Source organism: Mastigoproctus giganteus, chromosome 9, assembly GCF_048544385.1.
Source record: "Mastigoproctus giganteus isolate SK-2022 chromosome 9, ASM4854438v1, whole genome shotgun sequence".
Classification (NCBI taxonomy): Eukaryota; Metazoa; Arthropoda; class Arachnida; order Uropygi; family Thelyphonidae; genus Mastigoproctus; species Mastigoproctus giganteus.
In genome coordinates, this window is record NC_143583.1 from 148398448 (window position 1) to 148414988 (window position 16541).

Sequence of the window (16541 nt, forward strand, 5' to 3'; positions counted from 1 at the left end):
CAGGTAGTGAGATTTTCTGCCATTTACCAGAAAATGCAATTTTCCAACTTGTCAATAAAATATTTGAAGTTATATAAAATACCTGGGAATGGTTTCAGATTTGTATCATGGAAAATCCTCATGGGCTACTGGTCAAAGTTACCTATTATTTTTTTTAAACAACAGACAAGAATTTCCCTTAACAAAACTATTGTGATTTCCATATAACCACAATGTTTTTGCCATGATCCTTCAATACATTTTTAACCACTGAATACCTTATTTTCCCATGATCACAGTCTGTAATTACTCAGTGTGCACTTAGATACACATGTGTGAATAGCAGTGACATTTGCACATCTCTAATATATAGACGTCTCACCTGAATCCAAGGATGTGCTCATAATTTTGGCCAAAGGTTTTCTTACCTCTCTTGCTGCTTCTTTTCATATAATTGGAGAGATTCAAGCACTTTCCGCTTCATTTACTTTTATTTTCAACAATTTCTCTTTTTTCCCTTTTAGTATTAATAAAGCTAGAATTCTTTGATACTTGTCTTTGCATTTTTAGCCAAAGACCTCTGCTTTACATTAGCTTGCACTTAGTAATCTTCTAGTACCTGGCACAGTGATTTTTGGATTTGCACAGGGGAATATACATAGATATACTAATAATTTATAGATTTGTTTGTCACAGAAGTGGGATATGAATATCAGTTTCATTACTCTTATAGACTTAAAAGTACCAGCTTTAGCTGTAAATGATGGAAGACACATCTCAGGGAATATATCTAAATTTAGTGAACCAAGGCAGATGAAATTAGGGAATTTCTTTTAAGATTGAAGTTAAATATGCCTAGTTTTCTACGTCAATTTGTTTTTATTTATACTTATAACACTCTTTACACTAATAATATAATGCATGTATTTTGTATTACTTTTTTTTTTTTTGTTTATACCCCATGATGACCATATGTGGAGAATATGGCATTCTACTCAAGGCATTACTTTCACATCATATAGGTGGTGACACTGAATTTGTGCAGTTGGTGTTTCAGTAAATCTCTATCGTTTTGGAAATGAAAAACACAATACTAGAGTGCTACATCGAATAAACTCCACATTGGAATTTGAGATAGGATACTGTATGTATCCACAATTTCAGAACAACCAGGACATATTTTATTTACAATTACTTATTTTATTTAAAAGAATTAAAATAATAAAAAAATACTATATATTTCCACAATACTATATATTTGCATCTTTAAAATAAATTTAACCTACTTTCTCCTTCTTGATACGGACAGTCTTATTCTTATTAGGGCCATTGGCAGGTCGATCAGTGTTAATTAAGGCAGGAAAGGCACTATCACTAAGATGAGAGGAGAATGGAATAAAAAAAAAATATATTTTATAATGAACATACTAACATCACTTATATTAATATTATAATGCATACATTTTGTATTATATTATTATTTTTTGTTTATATTCCATAATTACACAAAAAAAAGCAGTTATTTAATTTTAGTCTTGATCCTGCCTTGCTAAAATGTGTTGCTTTGAATACCAGTTTTTGTTGGATTTCCACTATTGAAATTTAAGACATCAGCTTAGAATCACAACCATCCTCTTAACAACCCTAGTCATTCCACTCAAGAAAATATAACAATTTTCTGACTCTCATGCAACACTTCCAATTTTATGTGGGAAGTTATTTTAGATTTATTTATTTATTTAGATTTATTATACTGAATGACATAAAAGTGATTCTATGGTCTCTGATTACTTTTATCTTCAACAAATTCTTTTCTTTTTCTTTTAGTATTAATAAACCGAGAATTCTTTGATACTTTTCTTTGCATTTTTAGCCAAAGACCTATTAAAGAAAACATTACTTAAAATTAAAAAGAACATTAAACTAAACTTATAAAGTTCTAAATATGATTATTGATACTGATTGCTTTTTAATTCTTCCCACGGTAAATAATGAAGCCTATTTCAATCCTGTTTCAAAATTGCACAACAAATAAAATTTTGCTGAATTGGGGCAACCTTGAGCATTTCTATGTACTATAAATCTGGATATCATATTATAACACAAGTACTAAAGAGGTGGGCTTATATAAAACTTAAATAGCCCAACACCATGTTTCAAGTGGCAGTGAGGCATCCTTTTACCAATAACCGTGGACCTCCCTACAAGTACTATAAATTTGGTTTCAAATGGATTATAATGAAGACTATAATCTTTGTGACTCATAAGATTATTTTCCCCCTCAGAAAGCAGGCTAAAACAGCACTGATTCAATTTTAGCGAGCAGCTATGGAGTTTGATAAATGTTTCCACTATAATTAGTTTTGAAGTTCTGTAATTTAACTTTATCTTTTGACATGATTAAGTATTAATTGTGTATATATACACAATTAATACAGGAAAGGTGACAAGAGAGTATTTGCCGAATGTAAGGGAATTCAGGAAAAGGGAACTATTGTGGTTTGCTCCTGGACTATATGGAACATACCTTTTGTCCGGTCATGGCAGCCTTAATAGCAAGCTGTATAAACTTGGACTGTCTCCTTCCCCTCTTTGTCTCTGTGGAGGCGAAGAGGACGCAGATCACATCCTTTTGGAGTGTCACTATTATACCGACTTACGGAATGAACTACAACTCATTACTGGTTCTTATGACAGGGAGAATAAGCCTTCTCTGATCCAATCACAAGATGCATTTGAAGCTTTTAACTTATTTGCAACACGAGCATTTAAACGACGAGAGGAAACGAGAGCTGCTGCCCTGAGATAGCCTGAACCCGGATCAAGAGAAAGACTTGAACAACGACTGAAATTATCTCTGAAGACTTGAACAAGGACTGCATTATTTCTGAAGACTTGATCAAAGACTGATATTATTTCTGAAGACTTTCAGACTTTAACAAGAACTGCTAACCAGAAAGAATTCATAAATATAAAGTATTTCAATATTTCAAAGTAGCTTCAACTGCTACTTCCTGCATTTTGTCTCACGAACTTGAGGTGATACATCGTGATGGAAACTAAATCCTTATTGATTGGAATGACGAACCTACTGTGTTAGAAATCGTAAATAGTGTTTATAGTATGTAGTTTGACTCTAGTGCTTCAGCTGTGCCATACCACTGAATACCTATCTAACAATGAAATTAAGCGATTGCTGCAACTACCGAACCTTCTTCTGGTCCGTTGTAGAGTTCTGATATGCCTTTGTTCTAACAGGATTTCCTATCAAACGATAGGAGTGCCAAAGAAATCTTCAACGTTGAAAGAGCTACCCTTGAAGCTGAAGGATCTATTGAGGATGCGCCTCGACATCTCCTAATCCTGCTCACAGGATACAAATTGCTAATCCTAAATTAGGATAGGATTGCACCGCGACATGTGGTTTCTACAAAGGCTGAAAATTGCCTCCACCTGTTTTTTTTTTTTTTTTCACTTTTATCTTTTCTCAATTTCTCTTAACTTCCTTTTATTACGGCGGGTCCCTTCTCTGACCCCCCGCTGCACTTCTTTCCTTCCGCACCACCCTAACTTTTCCAGCTATTTTTATTTATTTATTTATTTATTTATTATATGATTTTTGTTTTATTTTATTTTACTATTATTATTATTATTTTATTTATTTATTATTTTATTTTATTTATTTATTTTTTTCTCCTAACTTTGCCTATCCTGGAACTTTGTTTCGGTATAGACTAGCATGAAGGTAGAAGATCCTGGCCGCCTCCATGTGGCGGGGATGGGGGGTGGGAAGCTGTGACCAGGTGTTGCTGCTTCCCACTTTCTAAGAGCCAGGTACCGGCCGACTACATAACAACAGAACACATCATAACATTTACACACCCAACACACTACATACAAATGGCCGGTTCTGGCGTGAGCCTCAAAACAAGAAGTAGTAGCGGCTAATGGGGGAAACCCTGGGGTCCGCCACAACAACACATGAATATCCCCTGAATATCCTCTGTGTATATATACACACACGATTATGTTAACCATGTAAATATAAACGATTAATATATTAATAATTTATTTGATAGTATGAACAAGAGCTATAATGCTCAATACGTTCTACATTGATATCAATATTTGTAAAAGAATAAGAGAAGTTTACCTCAATATGATATGTAGAACACTTCCATATGATACTCTCCAGAAATTAAAACGAAAACAATTAAAAAAAATCAAACATTACAGTAAGAAATAATTAAAAATCAAATGAACACAAAAATCAATTTAGCGCAATTAAAAATTAAGTAAAAAATTAATTTGATGAAAAAATTGCAAAACAATTTTCCTTCCCGAAGCTGACAATGCTTTTTGACTATATGTCGTGATCCCAGGAATTAAAATTACCAAATAGAGGCGAGCATGGAACTTAAATAGGGATTATTTGTCTTTGCACATGTGCGTAAAAGACCACAAATAGGAGATTAGATACGACTGGCGAACATTAACAGAATTCTCATGTAATTTAATTTTGATGGTTTCTGCAATTAATAGTCTCATATAATTATGTTGGACACTATTTAAGTATTTTGGCCTTGTTAAATAAAAAAGTATGTTTTTCATTAACGGCACGAAAAGCTAATTGTGACGCTGCTGAATGAGAAGCATGAACTGAGGCCCCATGTTGATTAAGACAAATTCAGAGGAAACCAGGTAGAACCCTGATAAGATGAGTCGCAAGAAATGTTGTATACAAGGTCATTTATTTGTGTTGCGAACGAGGAAAGGACTGGGCGATTGTTCAATATACAGGAACTCCCGACTTATGTAATACTCGACTTACAGAAATTAGACTTTACGTAAGTTTTTGCCGGCCGCTGCAAACTTAAAAAAATCATGTAAACATATTTTGAATCCCATAAGAATAAATGGAGGTATCGTGAAAATATAATATGAACCCAATAACACTGTTTTTTTTTTTTTTTTTAATTCATTCCAAATAGATGGAAGTTGATAATTTCACTACATTCTTAAGCTATTTATCTCTCTAAAAGGTCATATTTATAATGGAAATTGCACTACCCTTTCATAGTTATCATATGTTCCTGTTATAAGAATCAATTTTGAACGCCTTTGTGATATTTTCCTAAAACACATTTCTGAGGTCACAACCATAAAATAATAAAAACAATTTGCACTTTCCGATTTATTGGGCTTTTCTGTTAGTGCATCTAATTATAAACGGGTAGTAAACTCAATCTTATTGCATTTGTGATAAACCGATAACTGGAATTGTGTGAGTTTTTACACTAATGTGGTGAAATGTGTTACCATTCACTGAAATGTTCAGTCATATAAAAAAACAAATTTTCAGAAACTTCTCTTCATTCCTATTTACGTATTACAATGATGAAGGGAAAGCATCCAACGAAAAGAAAGTGCAAGTGGTGGAAGTGCAAGGAAACGAAACAAAATTGATTAAAACATGAAGATGAAAATGATTAAGAAGTATGAGGCAGGACAAAGTTTGTCATCTATTGCAAAGAAATTAGGTCTTGCTGCTTCAACAGTGAATACTATTTTAAAGGACACTGCACGTATAAAAGTACATGTCAAAGGATCAACGCACTTAAGATTAACAGTGATCACAAAACAACATTCAGGTGCTATATTGGAGATGGAACAGCTGTTAACAATATGGATGGAAAATCAGTTTCAGAAGCAAGTGGCCCTGAGTCTAATGACCATTCAAGAAAACGCAAGATGTATTTATAAAGATAAGCATGGCAAACCCCAAGCTAAGTTTGTGGCAAGCAACGGGTGGTTTAATAGGTTCAAGCATCGTGCTGGTTTCCACAACGTTAAAGTATTCGGTGAAGTCGCCAGTGCTGATTCTGCAGCTGTAGAGAAATTTTGTGATGTGTTGGAAAAAAATTATTGATGAAGGCGGCCATTCAACGCAGCAAATTTTTAAGGTTGACGAGACTGCTCTGTATTGGAAAAAAATGCCGGATCAAACATACATTGCCAAAGAGGAAAATACAATGCCAGGTTTCAAGGCGTCAAAAGATAGGGCGCTACTGCTTGGGGCTAATGCAGTGGGAGATTCAGATTAAAACCACTGCTTGTGTACCATTCTGAAAATCCTCATGCATTTAAAGGCATCAATAAAGCCACCCTACCCCTGCATTTCCGATCGAACCAGAGAGCATGGATAACAATATCTCCTTTTGAGGGTTGGCTTAAATGCTGCTTCATTCCCGAGGTTGAAAAATATTGTAAAGACGTTCCTTTCAAGATTTTGCTTCTATTAGATAATGCTCCTGGACATTCTATGCATCTAGCTGACTTCAATTCGAACGTGAGAGTCATATTTCTACCACCAAACACGACTTCACTCATCCAACCTATAGATCAGGGTGTTATTTCAAATTTAAAACCATACTATTTATGCACAACATTTGCTCAGGCATTGTCTACAGTAGACGATGAGAAAAATTTTACGTTAAGAGACTTTTGGAAATCTTACAATATTTACTATGCCATCTTACAAATTAATAAGGCATGGGCGGAAATTACTAAAAGTCGCATGGAAGAAAATATGCTCATGGCACGTAAAAGGCTTCAAAGGATTTGAAAAAGATGAATCATATGAGGAAGTTACAGATAAGATTGTAATGATTGCAGAGCTACTTCAGTTGGAGGTTGATGCCAAAGACGTGAAGGAGTTAATAGCGGAAGAAGAGAAGGAATTATCTAACGAAGAATTTATTGACTTGCAGACAGCAATAGTGAAATAATAAAATGCTGACGAAGCTCAGGATGAACCAAATGAGGAGCTGAAATACTTCTTCACCAGAGAAAATGAAATGGCATTTCGTGAAATTGCACTGGCAATGGAGAGGTTTGAGAAGATGGATCCTGACAGTGAACGATTCTTAAAAGTTAACAGAGTGGTGAATCATATGCTTGCTTGCTACAAAGAAATCTATGATGAAAATAAAAAAGCCATCATCCAGTCATCCATTAATATGTTCTTTTGTAAGGGTGAGTGGCTGACCCTTCTAATTCTCCAGAGCAGCGCACTTATCAGCCGACGACGTCGATTCTGGCAACGATGCTTGAGAGGTAAAACTTACTGTCTCCTCTCTTTTTTTGTAATTTTATAATTTTGAAATTTTTTTTAAATTGCATGCTTTTGTAATTTTTCCTGTGGAAGAGATAAAAAAAAATATGAATAAATACAATAAATAATTCTATTTACATGTTTGTTGAACATTTCTTTTTTGATTCAGTCAATTCAATGAGTGCTGCAAAAGCATTTGGGAAATTCCGACTTACGTAGTGTTCCGTGGAATGCAACCCTTACGTAAGTCGGGGATTTCCTGTAGTGTGCAATTTCTGTATTGCCTGGCTAAAATTTTAATTTAGGTATCTTTGAAGAATCTGTTAAGTTGTTTGTGCCACCGTTCAACATATGGGACAGAAATAAAGTATTTTTTATTATTACTATTATTGGTTGGTGTATTTTTTTGTATTCTATCCTTAGCTTGTACCCTAATTGTCTATTGTAGCAAGTCGGTAACCTCTGTTTAAGAAACTGCTGGTTAATATTTGTATTTCTGAGCCCAAAGAGATTCCATCATTGAATATTTATAAGCATTAAGAAATTGATTAAAGATAATTGATCTTTTGTAGGTGAATGGGATATATATTTGTTATAATGCAGAAGCATACCAGTGTACATAGATATAGGTTTACGATAGATGTTAAATTGGATTTTATTCATGTCCCGAGTAAGCATGAAATTTAGAAAATTTAGTCACTTAGTATCTGTGTTCTCCCTCTCCAATATAAATTTAAGTCTAGAATTAATATTATTAAATGAATGTAAAATGTCTTGGATAGTGCTACTTGGTAATAACATCATCTAAATTCCTTCCATAGTATGTGATATGGGATAGAAAAGGTGTCAAATGTATACATTCAATCGTTGAGAGATAGATCTCCGATATTAGGCCACTCAGGCTTAATTTCATTGGGAAACCAAAAATTTTTTTGTATACTTTGTCCCGAAAGGTAATATAGTTGGCTTCAACTAAGAGTTTATTTAAATGTAAAATTTTCTTAATACAAAACTTCATATAATTAATCGGTATTGAGTTATTATTTAACATATTCTAAAGAATATCTTGTGTATTCAATGTTTTCAATGTGTATTCAAATATCTTGTGTATTCAATGTTTTCAATGTGTATTCAAATATCTTGTGTATTCAATGTTTTCAATGTGTATTCAAATATCTTGTGTATTCAATGTTTTCAATGTGTTTTCAAATATCTTGTGTATTCAATGAGAATAAATTATCATTACCGCCACTAGTCCTTAAGGTTATAAAATAGTGTATCGTAATTCTTAATCCCAAATTGTGTCGCCTGTCTAAAGGGTTTTATAATGCTATATACATGTTTGGCCAAGGATGAAAATGCCGAGTTTCTGTAGGAAACAATAGGCCGAATAGGAAATCCAGTCTTATGTAATTTTAACTGACTAAAAAGTGCAGGAATATATGATGTTCTGGCCTTCAATTCCTTTAACGGAGCCATAGTAATATAGTCATTTTTTCGATATGTGGTTAACGTTTTACTGATTGTATTGATTGAGCAAATTGGTAAATAGTGCAGGGTCTACTTCACGATAAGTGGAGGTATCTAATACAACTGACTAACTTATTAATATAATGAGGTTTATTGAGTTACCACTCCTTTATCAGCTTTATCAGCTGATAAAGGAGTGGTAATACTCAATAAATATCTCCTTTATCAGCTCTCTGAATAATAATGTCTTTATTTTCCTGAAGTTCACATAAAGCTGAACTGTCATGTGTATTCAATTTAGGAAGTCACATATCTTTTATGTTATTCTCCACTTGGTTAACTTGTTGAATAAATAAATCTTTACGAGGAACATTACGAAGTCCAAATTCAACATCAATTATGCACTGTTTTTTAGGTAGTTTTCGAGGTGGTAAATTGTAATTTAATCCTTTGGATAAAAATGAAGTCTGGTCCTGCGATAGCATATATGAGGAAAGATTTGTAACCTGTTGATATGCGGTTCATTGAATGTTGGGCGAGGGGGGTGTTCGCGAACTAGCTGAAGTATACTGAGGTAGACTGTTGTACGTATGTGTGGGGGTCGTCACACAACTAGTATGCATTTGGTAGCAAGCTCGCAACAATGTGTTAGAACTAGTATGAATGTGTCTTGACCCTCCTGATAATGTATTTGATTTGTTAAAATGTCTGTTTTTCTATTTCTGAGGCCTATGCTTCTCGTTGCAAATCTATGGAGGTCTTCAATACAGACCAATCGTTAGGATGCAGATAATTTTTTAATGTGTCGCAAAGTTTCCTAACTTGGGAAAGGTCATTCCAACGTTTGCCAAGGTCAATTTAAATCATTAAATTTCGGGCATTAAGCAACTAGCACTTGCCACATTAAATTAGGTAACCTTGCCTTAAGATCTAGGTATTATAATCAACAAATATACCTTTCCAAAGTCAGGAAACTTTGCGACAAATTAAAAAATATTTTTCTAGAAATTTTTTAAAAATTCTGATTTAAAACGATGGTCATTATATCAACATTAACCACTTAATGTTGAAGAGAAGAGAATTTTGCTTCATTCTCTGCCATTCATAAGTGTTGATAAATTATGTTATACTGAATAGAACAAATTTGCCAAGTAAACATGAATTCAGCAAGGCTGTAGAAATGTGCATTATATCAGGTATATAAGATTGTATTTTGAAATTGTGAATTTCTGTTTTAAAAAAGAAACAAAACAAAAATTTCAGGCATACATAAACATTATAAATGAAAAATAAGTTCTTATGGCAATTTTAAAAACAATTTTATACAACAGTATGAGGAATTCTTTCTTCTGTATCAAGATGACAGTGCACTGCTTGTGTCTTGATTTAAAGACACAGGTGTACACAGGAATTTAGAGAAAAAAAATAGTACCTACAGGAATTTAGAGAAAAAAACTGTGTGCATGCATTTATCCCCGCTTAACTGCCAATAGACACCAATGACATTTGGAAAAAATAAATCATGCTAACAATCTGCATGTCAGAAATAGATGTAAAAGAAACTGATCAGTTTCTTTTACACGTAGTGACTTATTCCTAGTGCTTTTATATATAATGACTTCAGTGACTTCCAATGGTGAGTCACCATGAGATGCCATATTAACAATCAATCTGTTTAGCCCACTGCATCACCCTACATCAATGGTAGCTAATATTCGTGGACCATCTACAGCTGAGGAATGTTTGAGTAGACTATACAAATCGGTGGAAAGAGACTGGGGGACATTTAGAAGAGCATTACACAGACATTGTCACTCCTCATCAAAACTGTCCACTAGATTTTTAGGCAGTCCGCAATAACTGATATCAGCATAAAGAAAATATGTAGGAGCTGCTACCATGCAAACCTGACATAAACCTCACAGCACAGTGTCAAATTGTTTGGTTCCTGGAATTTTCGAAAGCTGTTTATGGAGTGATGAATCATGTCGCACATTTTCCGACCTGTGTGGATATTGAAGAGATGCTGTCACTGTCTGGAGTTATTTTCTCCAAGTTTGGGCTTAGGCCATTAGTCATTGTTCTTGAAACAATGAATGCCATGTGTACATTTGACATTCAGCATGATTCCACTCTTTTTAAACTGGGGCAACAGTATGAGGAATTCTTTCTTCTGTATCAAGATGACAGTGTACTGCTTGTGTCTTGATTTAAAGACACAGGTGTACAAACTTCCCTGACCTGCCTAGAGCTCTAATCTTAACTTCACTTTGCAATGAAATAGAACATCCGGTTTGGGTCAGGTCAATGTATTCACAATTTGCAGGATTGACCGTCTGCTGCAGCTCATGGCGACCCAGCCTTCTGTGGACACCAGTGGTTTATGCATAATAGTTCCATGCCACATACAGTTAATGTGTTTTTTGTACACTGATTTTTGTCCTTGCACATTATCATACTGTTATCCTAATCATCAGTTATTTTTGGCTAGCTCAGACTTGAACCCATGTGACTTTTTCTGGTGAGGCTCCATGAAAGAGAAGTCATTCCACGGAAAGCCTGCTATACTGAAGGACTTGTGAGCCATGATTGTTCAGTTGCCCTGCAAAATTGAACCATGTCATTTAAAAAACACTTGATAATAACCACATTTGATGTGTGCTTCATTTTGATGGTGGATATATTCAAAATGTGCTAAAATAAAACAGTTTTCCAAGAATCTGAGCATGAAAATTCATAATATTTGTAACAATTGATAGATTTCTTAAAACACATGTAAGTTCATTTTTCGTCTATATAAACTGGTTAAAATTACTTTTGTCAGTAGTGTGGCTTTGTACTGCAGTGCTCGTATCTGTTCTATTTTTAATTTTCGCTGCATCAGGACCACTGCTATTCAAGTCCTCTGCATTGGCGGTTCGATCTGGGGGATCGGGTGGTGGAGTGATCTTTCGATCAACTCGCCTTTGCAGCAATTTGTCTAGCAATCGAAATGCAGCGATTCCCTGACCATTATTGGCTTTGTGGTCCTCTGTTGAGATGGGGCATAATGGTCAGTATTTTTGTTTTATTTTACTGAAGTGGTCTAGATCTGTTGGTGATATTTTACATAAATTTGGACCTGGTGCCCATCAGAGAGGGGCACCATTATATTTCTATTTTAATTGGCTTTCAAAATTTAATGAATTATTATTTATTATTCTTATAATTAGATGTTCTAAATTATTTTAGAGATTTTATGCTGCAATATTTTTACTCTTGTTACCCCTCCCTTCCTTCCCTGTTTGGTTTGAGTCTTAAGTTTAATTTCGACTATTTTCGCTGTTGTCTTGCCATACTGCTGGCATTATTTTTTTTTTTTTTTCACTCATTATAATTTATTTGTATGGTTATATTTCAAGCATCATGTAGAGGAATATGCTTTTTGCTACTTCTGATGTTTGCTGTACCTTTTTATTTTATTTTTATCATGAAAGATTCAGTTTCCAACTATTTTAAACGTTATTCAAATATATGTATATATATAGTCTGCTGACAAGGCTAGTAGGAGCCAGACGTGCTCAAAGCTGCTAAGTGGATTTTTCTTATTTATTGATTTGAAATTATTGTTTTTCTAAAACTTTTGATTTAAATTTAGTAGTGTAGCTTTATTTTATGATTTTCTGGTGTATTAATCTGGTGTATTTATTCTTTACTCGGCCTTGTAACTGCATGAAAGTATCGGGAAGGGTATCAAATCCATGTGTTACAAGTCACAACTCCGCTGAACGAGAAGTTTTTTAGCCATATTTAGCCGCTTTATTGAATATTTTTTACATCAAATTATTTTCTGTAAGTAGATTATAGACCGAGTAAGGATCGTTAGTTTATTCTGAATTGAGACAGTGAGATTTGAAAGTTAATTAATAGTTAAGTGTCCGTAGATTTACCGTTTGTAACTTGCCGCCTTTGTCATACGATACGTTATATACCAAACTAGATAGCATTAGTATAGTGTAATTAATAGCATTAGTATGCTATTAATTAAGAAACACACAAAATCCAAGGAAGTGAAGTCAGTCGATATCGCTGGACAGTGCAGTGTCAAGTCAGTTTTGTGTGACATAAGCATTGGGAGATCAAAATTGAGAGTAGGAGTGTGCTATAGGACTAATGACTGTGATGAGTATAATAAGAAACTGTACAGGGAAATAGTGGGCCAGTAAATCAGAGAGTTTTATAATTGGGGATTTTAATTTACCAGTTATTAACTGGAATTTGGGGCCTTATCACTCACACACTAGCAAGGCTTTTGTGGATTTAATGGATGATAGTTTTCTACATCAGCATGTTCGGGAGGCAACTAGAGGGAGTAATTCTCTTGATTTGATTATCAATAGTAATTCTTCATGCATTAAGAATCTGCACATAAAGGAACCACTAGGAACCACTAAATGATCACAGTGTGCTGAAGTGGGATTTCCTCAGAGAGGAAACTACCATTAGGGGTAAAGGGAAGGGTTATTGCTTTCGTAAAGGCAACTAGGATGGACTGAGACAGTATTCAAATTCTATACAGTGGGACCAACTGATGATGTTACCAACAGCAAATTCAAAATGGGAAGCATCCAAAGAACTCATCTTGGAAGCTACTAGGCTTTACATACCAACTAAGAAATATTGTTCAAGATTTAGGCCTAAATGGATGACAGATGAACTAATGAGATATATGGCAGAGAAGGAAAATGCATGGGATACATATAAATTAACACGTGACACAGAAGCCTATGATAGATACAAGTTGATCTGTAACCAAATTACAAAGGAATTTAGGCAGGCGAAGGCAGATTACGAGAAATCTTTAGCAAGGGATGCAAAGAAAAACAGCAAAGAGTTCTTTACTTATGTTAACTCTAGAAGGAAAGGGATGAATCAGATTGGTCCACTTGATATCGATGGGTCAACTGTTGATGATCCTGCTCATGTAGCTAACAAAATAAATGAATATTTTGCATCGACAATCACACATGAGGAGTTATTCAGCGAGGAGAATTCCACAGGTGTATTCAACTCTGACAGTAAGCTAGAGAATCTTGTAATAACTTAGAGTAAAAGTGGAGGAGAAATTGTTGAAGATAAACACAAGAAAGGCACCTAGGGTAGATGGGATCTATCCAGTTATATTAACAGAGACAGCAAAGGAAGTAAGCAAACCCTTAGCCATAATTATGAGAGCTTTCTTGGAGTCAGGGGAGGTACCCACAGACTGGAGATGTGCAAATGTGACCCCAATTCACAAAGGAGGATCAAAGGCTGACACAAGTAATTATAGACCTGTGAGTTTAACTTCTGTTCCAGGAAAATTAATGGAGGCACTGGTTAAAGAAGCACTACAGGATCATCTAGACAAGACTTCAGTTATAGCTTGGACACAACATGGTTTTGATAAGGGGAAGTCTTGCCTGACCAATTTGATTGGATACTATGATGCAGTCACAAAAGAACTGGATGCAGGGAATAACTTTGATATTATATATATTTGGATCTTAGAAAGGCTTTTGATACTGTTGCACATGAAAGACTGCTGCACAAATGAGAGCAGTGTGGCATTGGAGGCAAATTGCTGCTATTGATAAAGGGGTGGTTGAGGGGGAGAAGACAGAGAGTGGTAATCAATGGACACTGCTCATCGTGGACTAATGTTATTAGTGGAGTCCCTCAGGGTTCAGTGTTGGGTCCATTATTGTTTTCTGTGTTTAAAAATGATATTGATGATGGTATATCAAGCTTAATGTCCAAGTTTGCAGACGATATGAAGGTTGGCAGGGTTGTCAAGGACACTACACTGCTGGAACAGGATCTGGAAAGGTTGAGCAGATGGGCTGAAAGGTGGCAAATGAAGTTTAACATTGACAAATGTAAAGTACTACATATGGGAAACAGCAACCGCAGAGCAACGTATCAACTACACTGACAGTGGTAGAATGAAAGGGACCTGGGGGTGGTTGTGCAGGCAGATATGAAGTTCTCTGAGCAGTGCAGACAGGCTGCAAGAGTAGCTCATGGTGTATTGTTAATGATATATAGGAATTTTTATAGCAGGGATAAGGAGGTGATTATTCCCTTGTATAAGGCAATGGTCAGGCCACACCTAGAGTATTTTATACAGGTCTGGAGGCCTCATTTAAAAAGGATGTAGAGCTGCTGGAACGAGTACAGAGAAGGGCAACAAGATTAGTGAATGGAACAAAGGGGTGCTCTTATGAAGAAATGCTTAAGTTTTGCAAATTAGTGTCTGGAGGCTAGGCACCAGCGAGGTGATCTGATAGAGGTGTATAAAGCCTTGACTGGTTTGAGCATGCTCAGTGCTGATGGGATTCTTCCTCTTGCTCAGAATAATCACCTAAGAGAGCATAAATTCAAATTGAGGAAAGACAGATGTAGGATATATGTGCAGAAATTTGCCTTTCGCCAGCAGGTGGTTGGTTGGTGGAACAGACTTCCTTCCCTTGTCATGGAAGTTGATAACCTAAATAAGTTTAAGACTCAGCTGGACAGGTATTTCGAACGAACAGAGGGGTGAAGTGGAAGTGGTTTTTTTTTTTTGGCTGATGCTGAATAAGCTTGCTTTCTTGAATCAAATGCCTCTACTAATGCTAATGCTAATAGTATCAGATGAAAAAAAAACAAAAAAAAAACTACCCACTTCACCCATCCATTTACTCCAAATGTTTGTCTAGTTCTGCCTTGAAGTTATTTAATTTGTTGACCTCCACTACAACAGATGAAAGTTTGTTCCAACTATCAACCACACACACTGGCTAAAGGCAAATTTCCACACTTCTATCCTACAATTGTCTTTCTTCAATTTGAATTTCTGTCTACTCAGGTGAGTAATCTGAGCAAGAGGTAGAATTTGATTAGCATTAAGCTTGCTCAAACCATTCAAGGCCTTATACACCTCAATTAGATCACCGTGTAGGTGCCTAGTCTCTAGATGCTGCAATTTGCAGAATGTAAGTCTTTCTTGGTAGCACCAACCCTTTGTTCCACTCACCAATCTTGTTGCCATTCTCTCTACTTGTTCCAGCAGCTCTACATCTTTCCTAAAATAAGGTCTCCACACTTGTATACAGTATTCAAGTTGTTACCTGACCATTGCCTTATACAAGGGGACAATCACCCCCTTATCCCTGCTAGAAAAATTCCTGTATATCATTGACAAGACGCCATGAGCTATTCTTGCAGCCCGTCTGCACTGCTCAGAAAATTTCATATCTGACTGCACAATTACCCCCAGGTCCTTTCATTCTCCACTACCCAAGTGTAGTACCACCTAGTTTGTACATTACTCTCAGTTTATGGGTACCCATATGCAGTACTTTACATTTGTCAATGTTAAACGTCAGTTGCCACTTCTCAGCCCATATGCTCAACTTTTCTGGATCCTGATACAGTAGTATACTATCATTACTGTCATTACAACCCTGCCAAACTTCTTATTGTCTAGAAACATATACATTAACCCTGATATACTTTCATCAATATCACTGATAAAAACTGAAAAACAACAATGGGCACAACACCGAACCCTGAGGGAATCCACTAACAACATTACTCCATGAAGAGCAGTGTCCACCGATAACCACTCTGTCTTCCACTCAACCATCCTTTTATCCATTGTAGCAACTTGCCCTTAATGCCATAGTACTCCAATTTGTACAGCAGTCTTCAGTGTACCACAGTATGAAAATCGTTCTTGAAATCCAAGGGTATGATATCAAAATTATGTTTTGGATCCAGTTCCTTTGTGACCACATCATAGTATTCAATCAAATTTGTTAGACAAGGCTTCCCCTTAACAAACCTATGCTGTGTTTGAACTATAACTACCGTCATGTCTAGATGATCCTGCATTGCTTCCTTAAACAGTGACTCCGTTATTTTCCCTGGAACAGTAGTTAGGCTAACAGGACCGTAATTACTCATGTCACCACCC

The 16541-nt window shown here is 35.4% G+C and overlaps 1 protein-coding gene across 9 annotated transcripts in view; it reads right to left on the reverse strand.

The window, feature by feature from the left end:
* The window catches only part of Gyf (GIGYF family protein Gyf), a 915224-nt gene that overhangs the window by 136598 nt on the left and 762085 nt on the right, over positions 1-16541 (reverse strand). For all 9 annotated transcript variants that reach the window (XM_090381591.1, XM_090381590.1, XM_090381592.1 and 6 more), the window contains one exon: positions 1266-1353. In XM_090381591.1, the coding sequence (XP_090237717.1) occupies positions 1266-1353 (88 nt within the window). The remainder of the gene's footprint in view (positions 1-1265; positions 1354-16541) is intronic.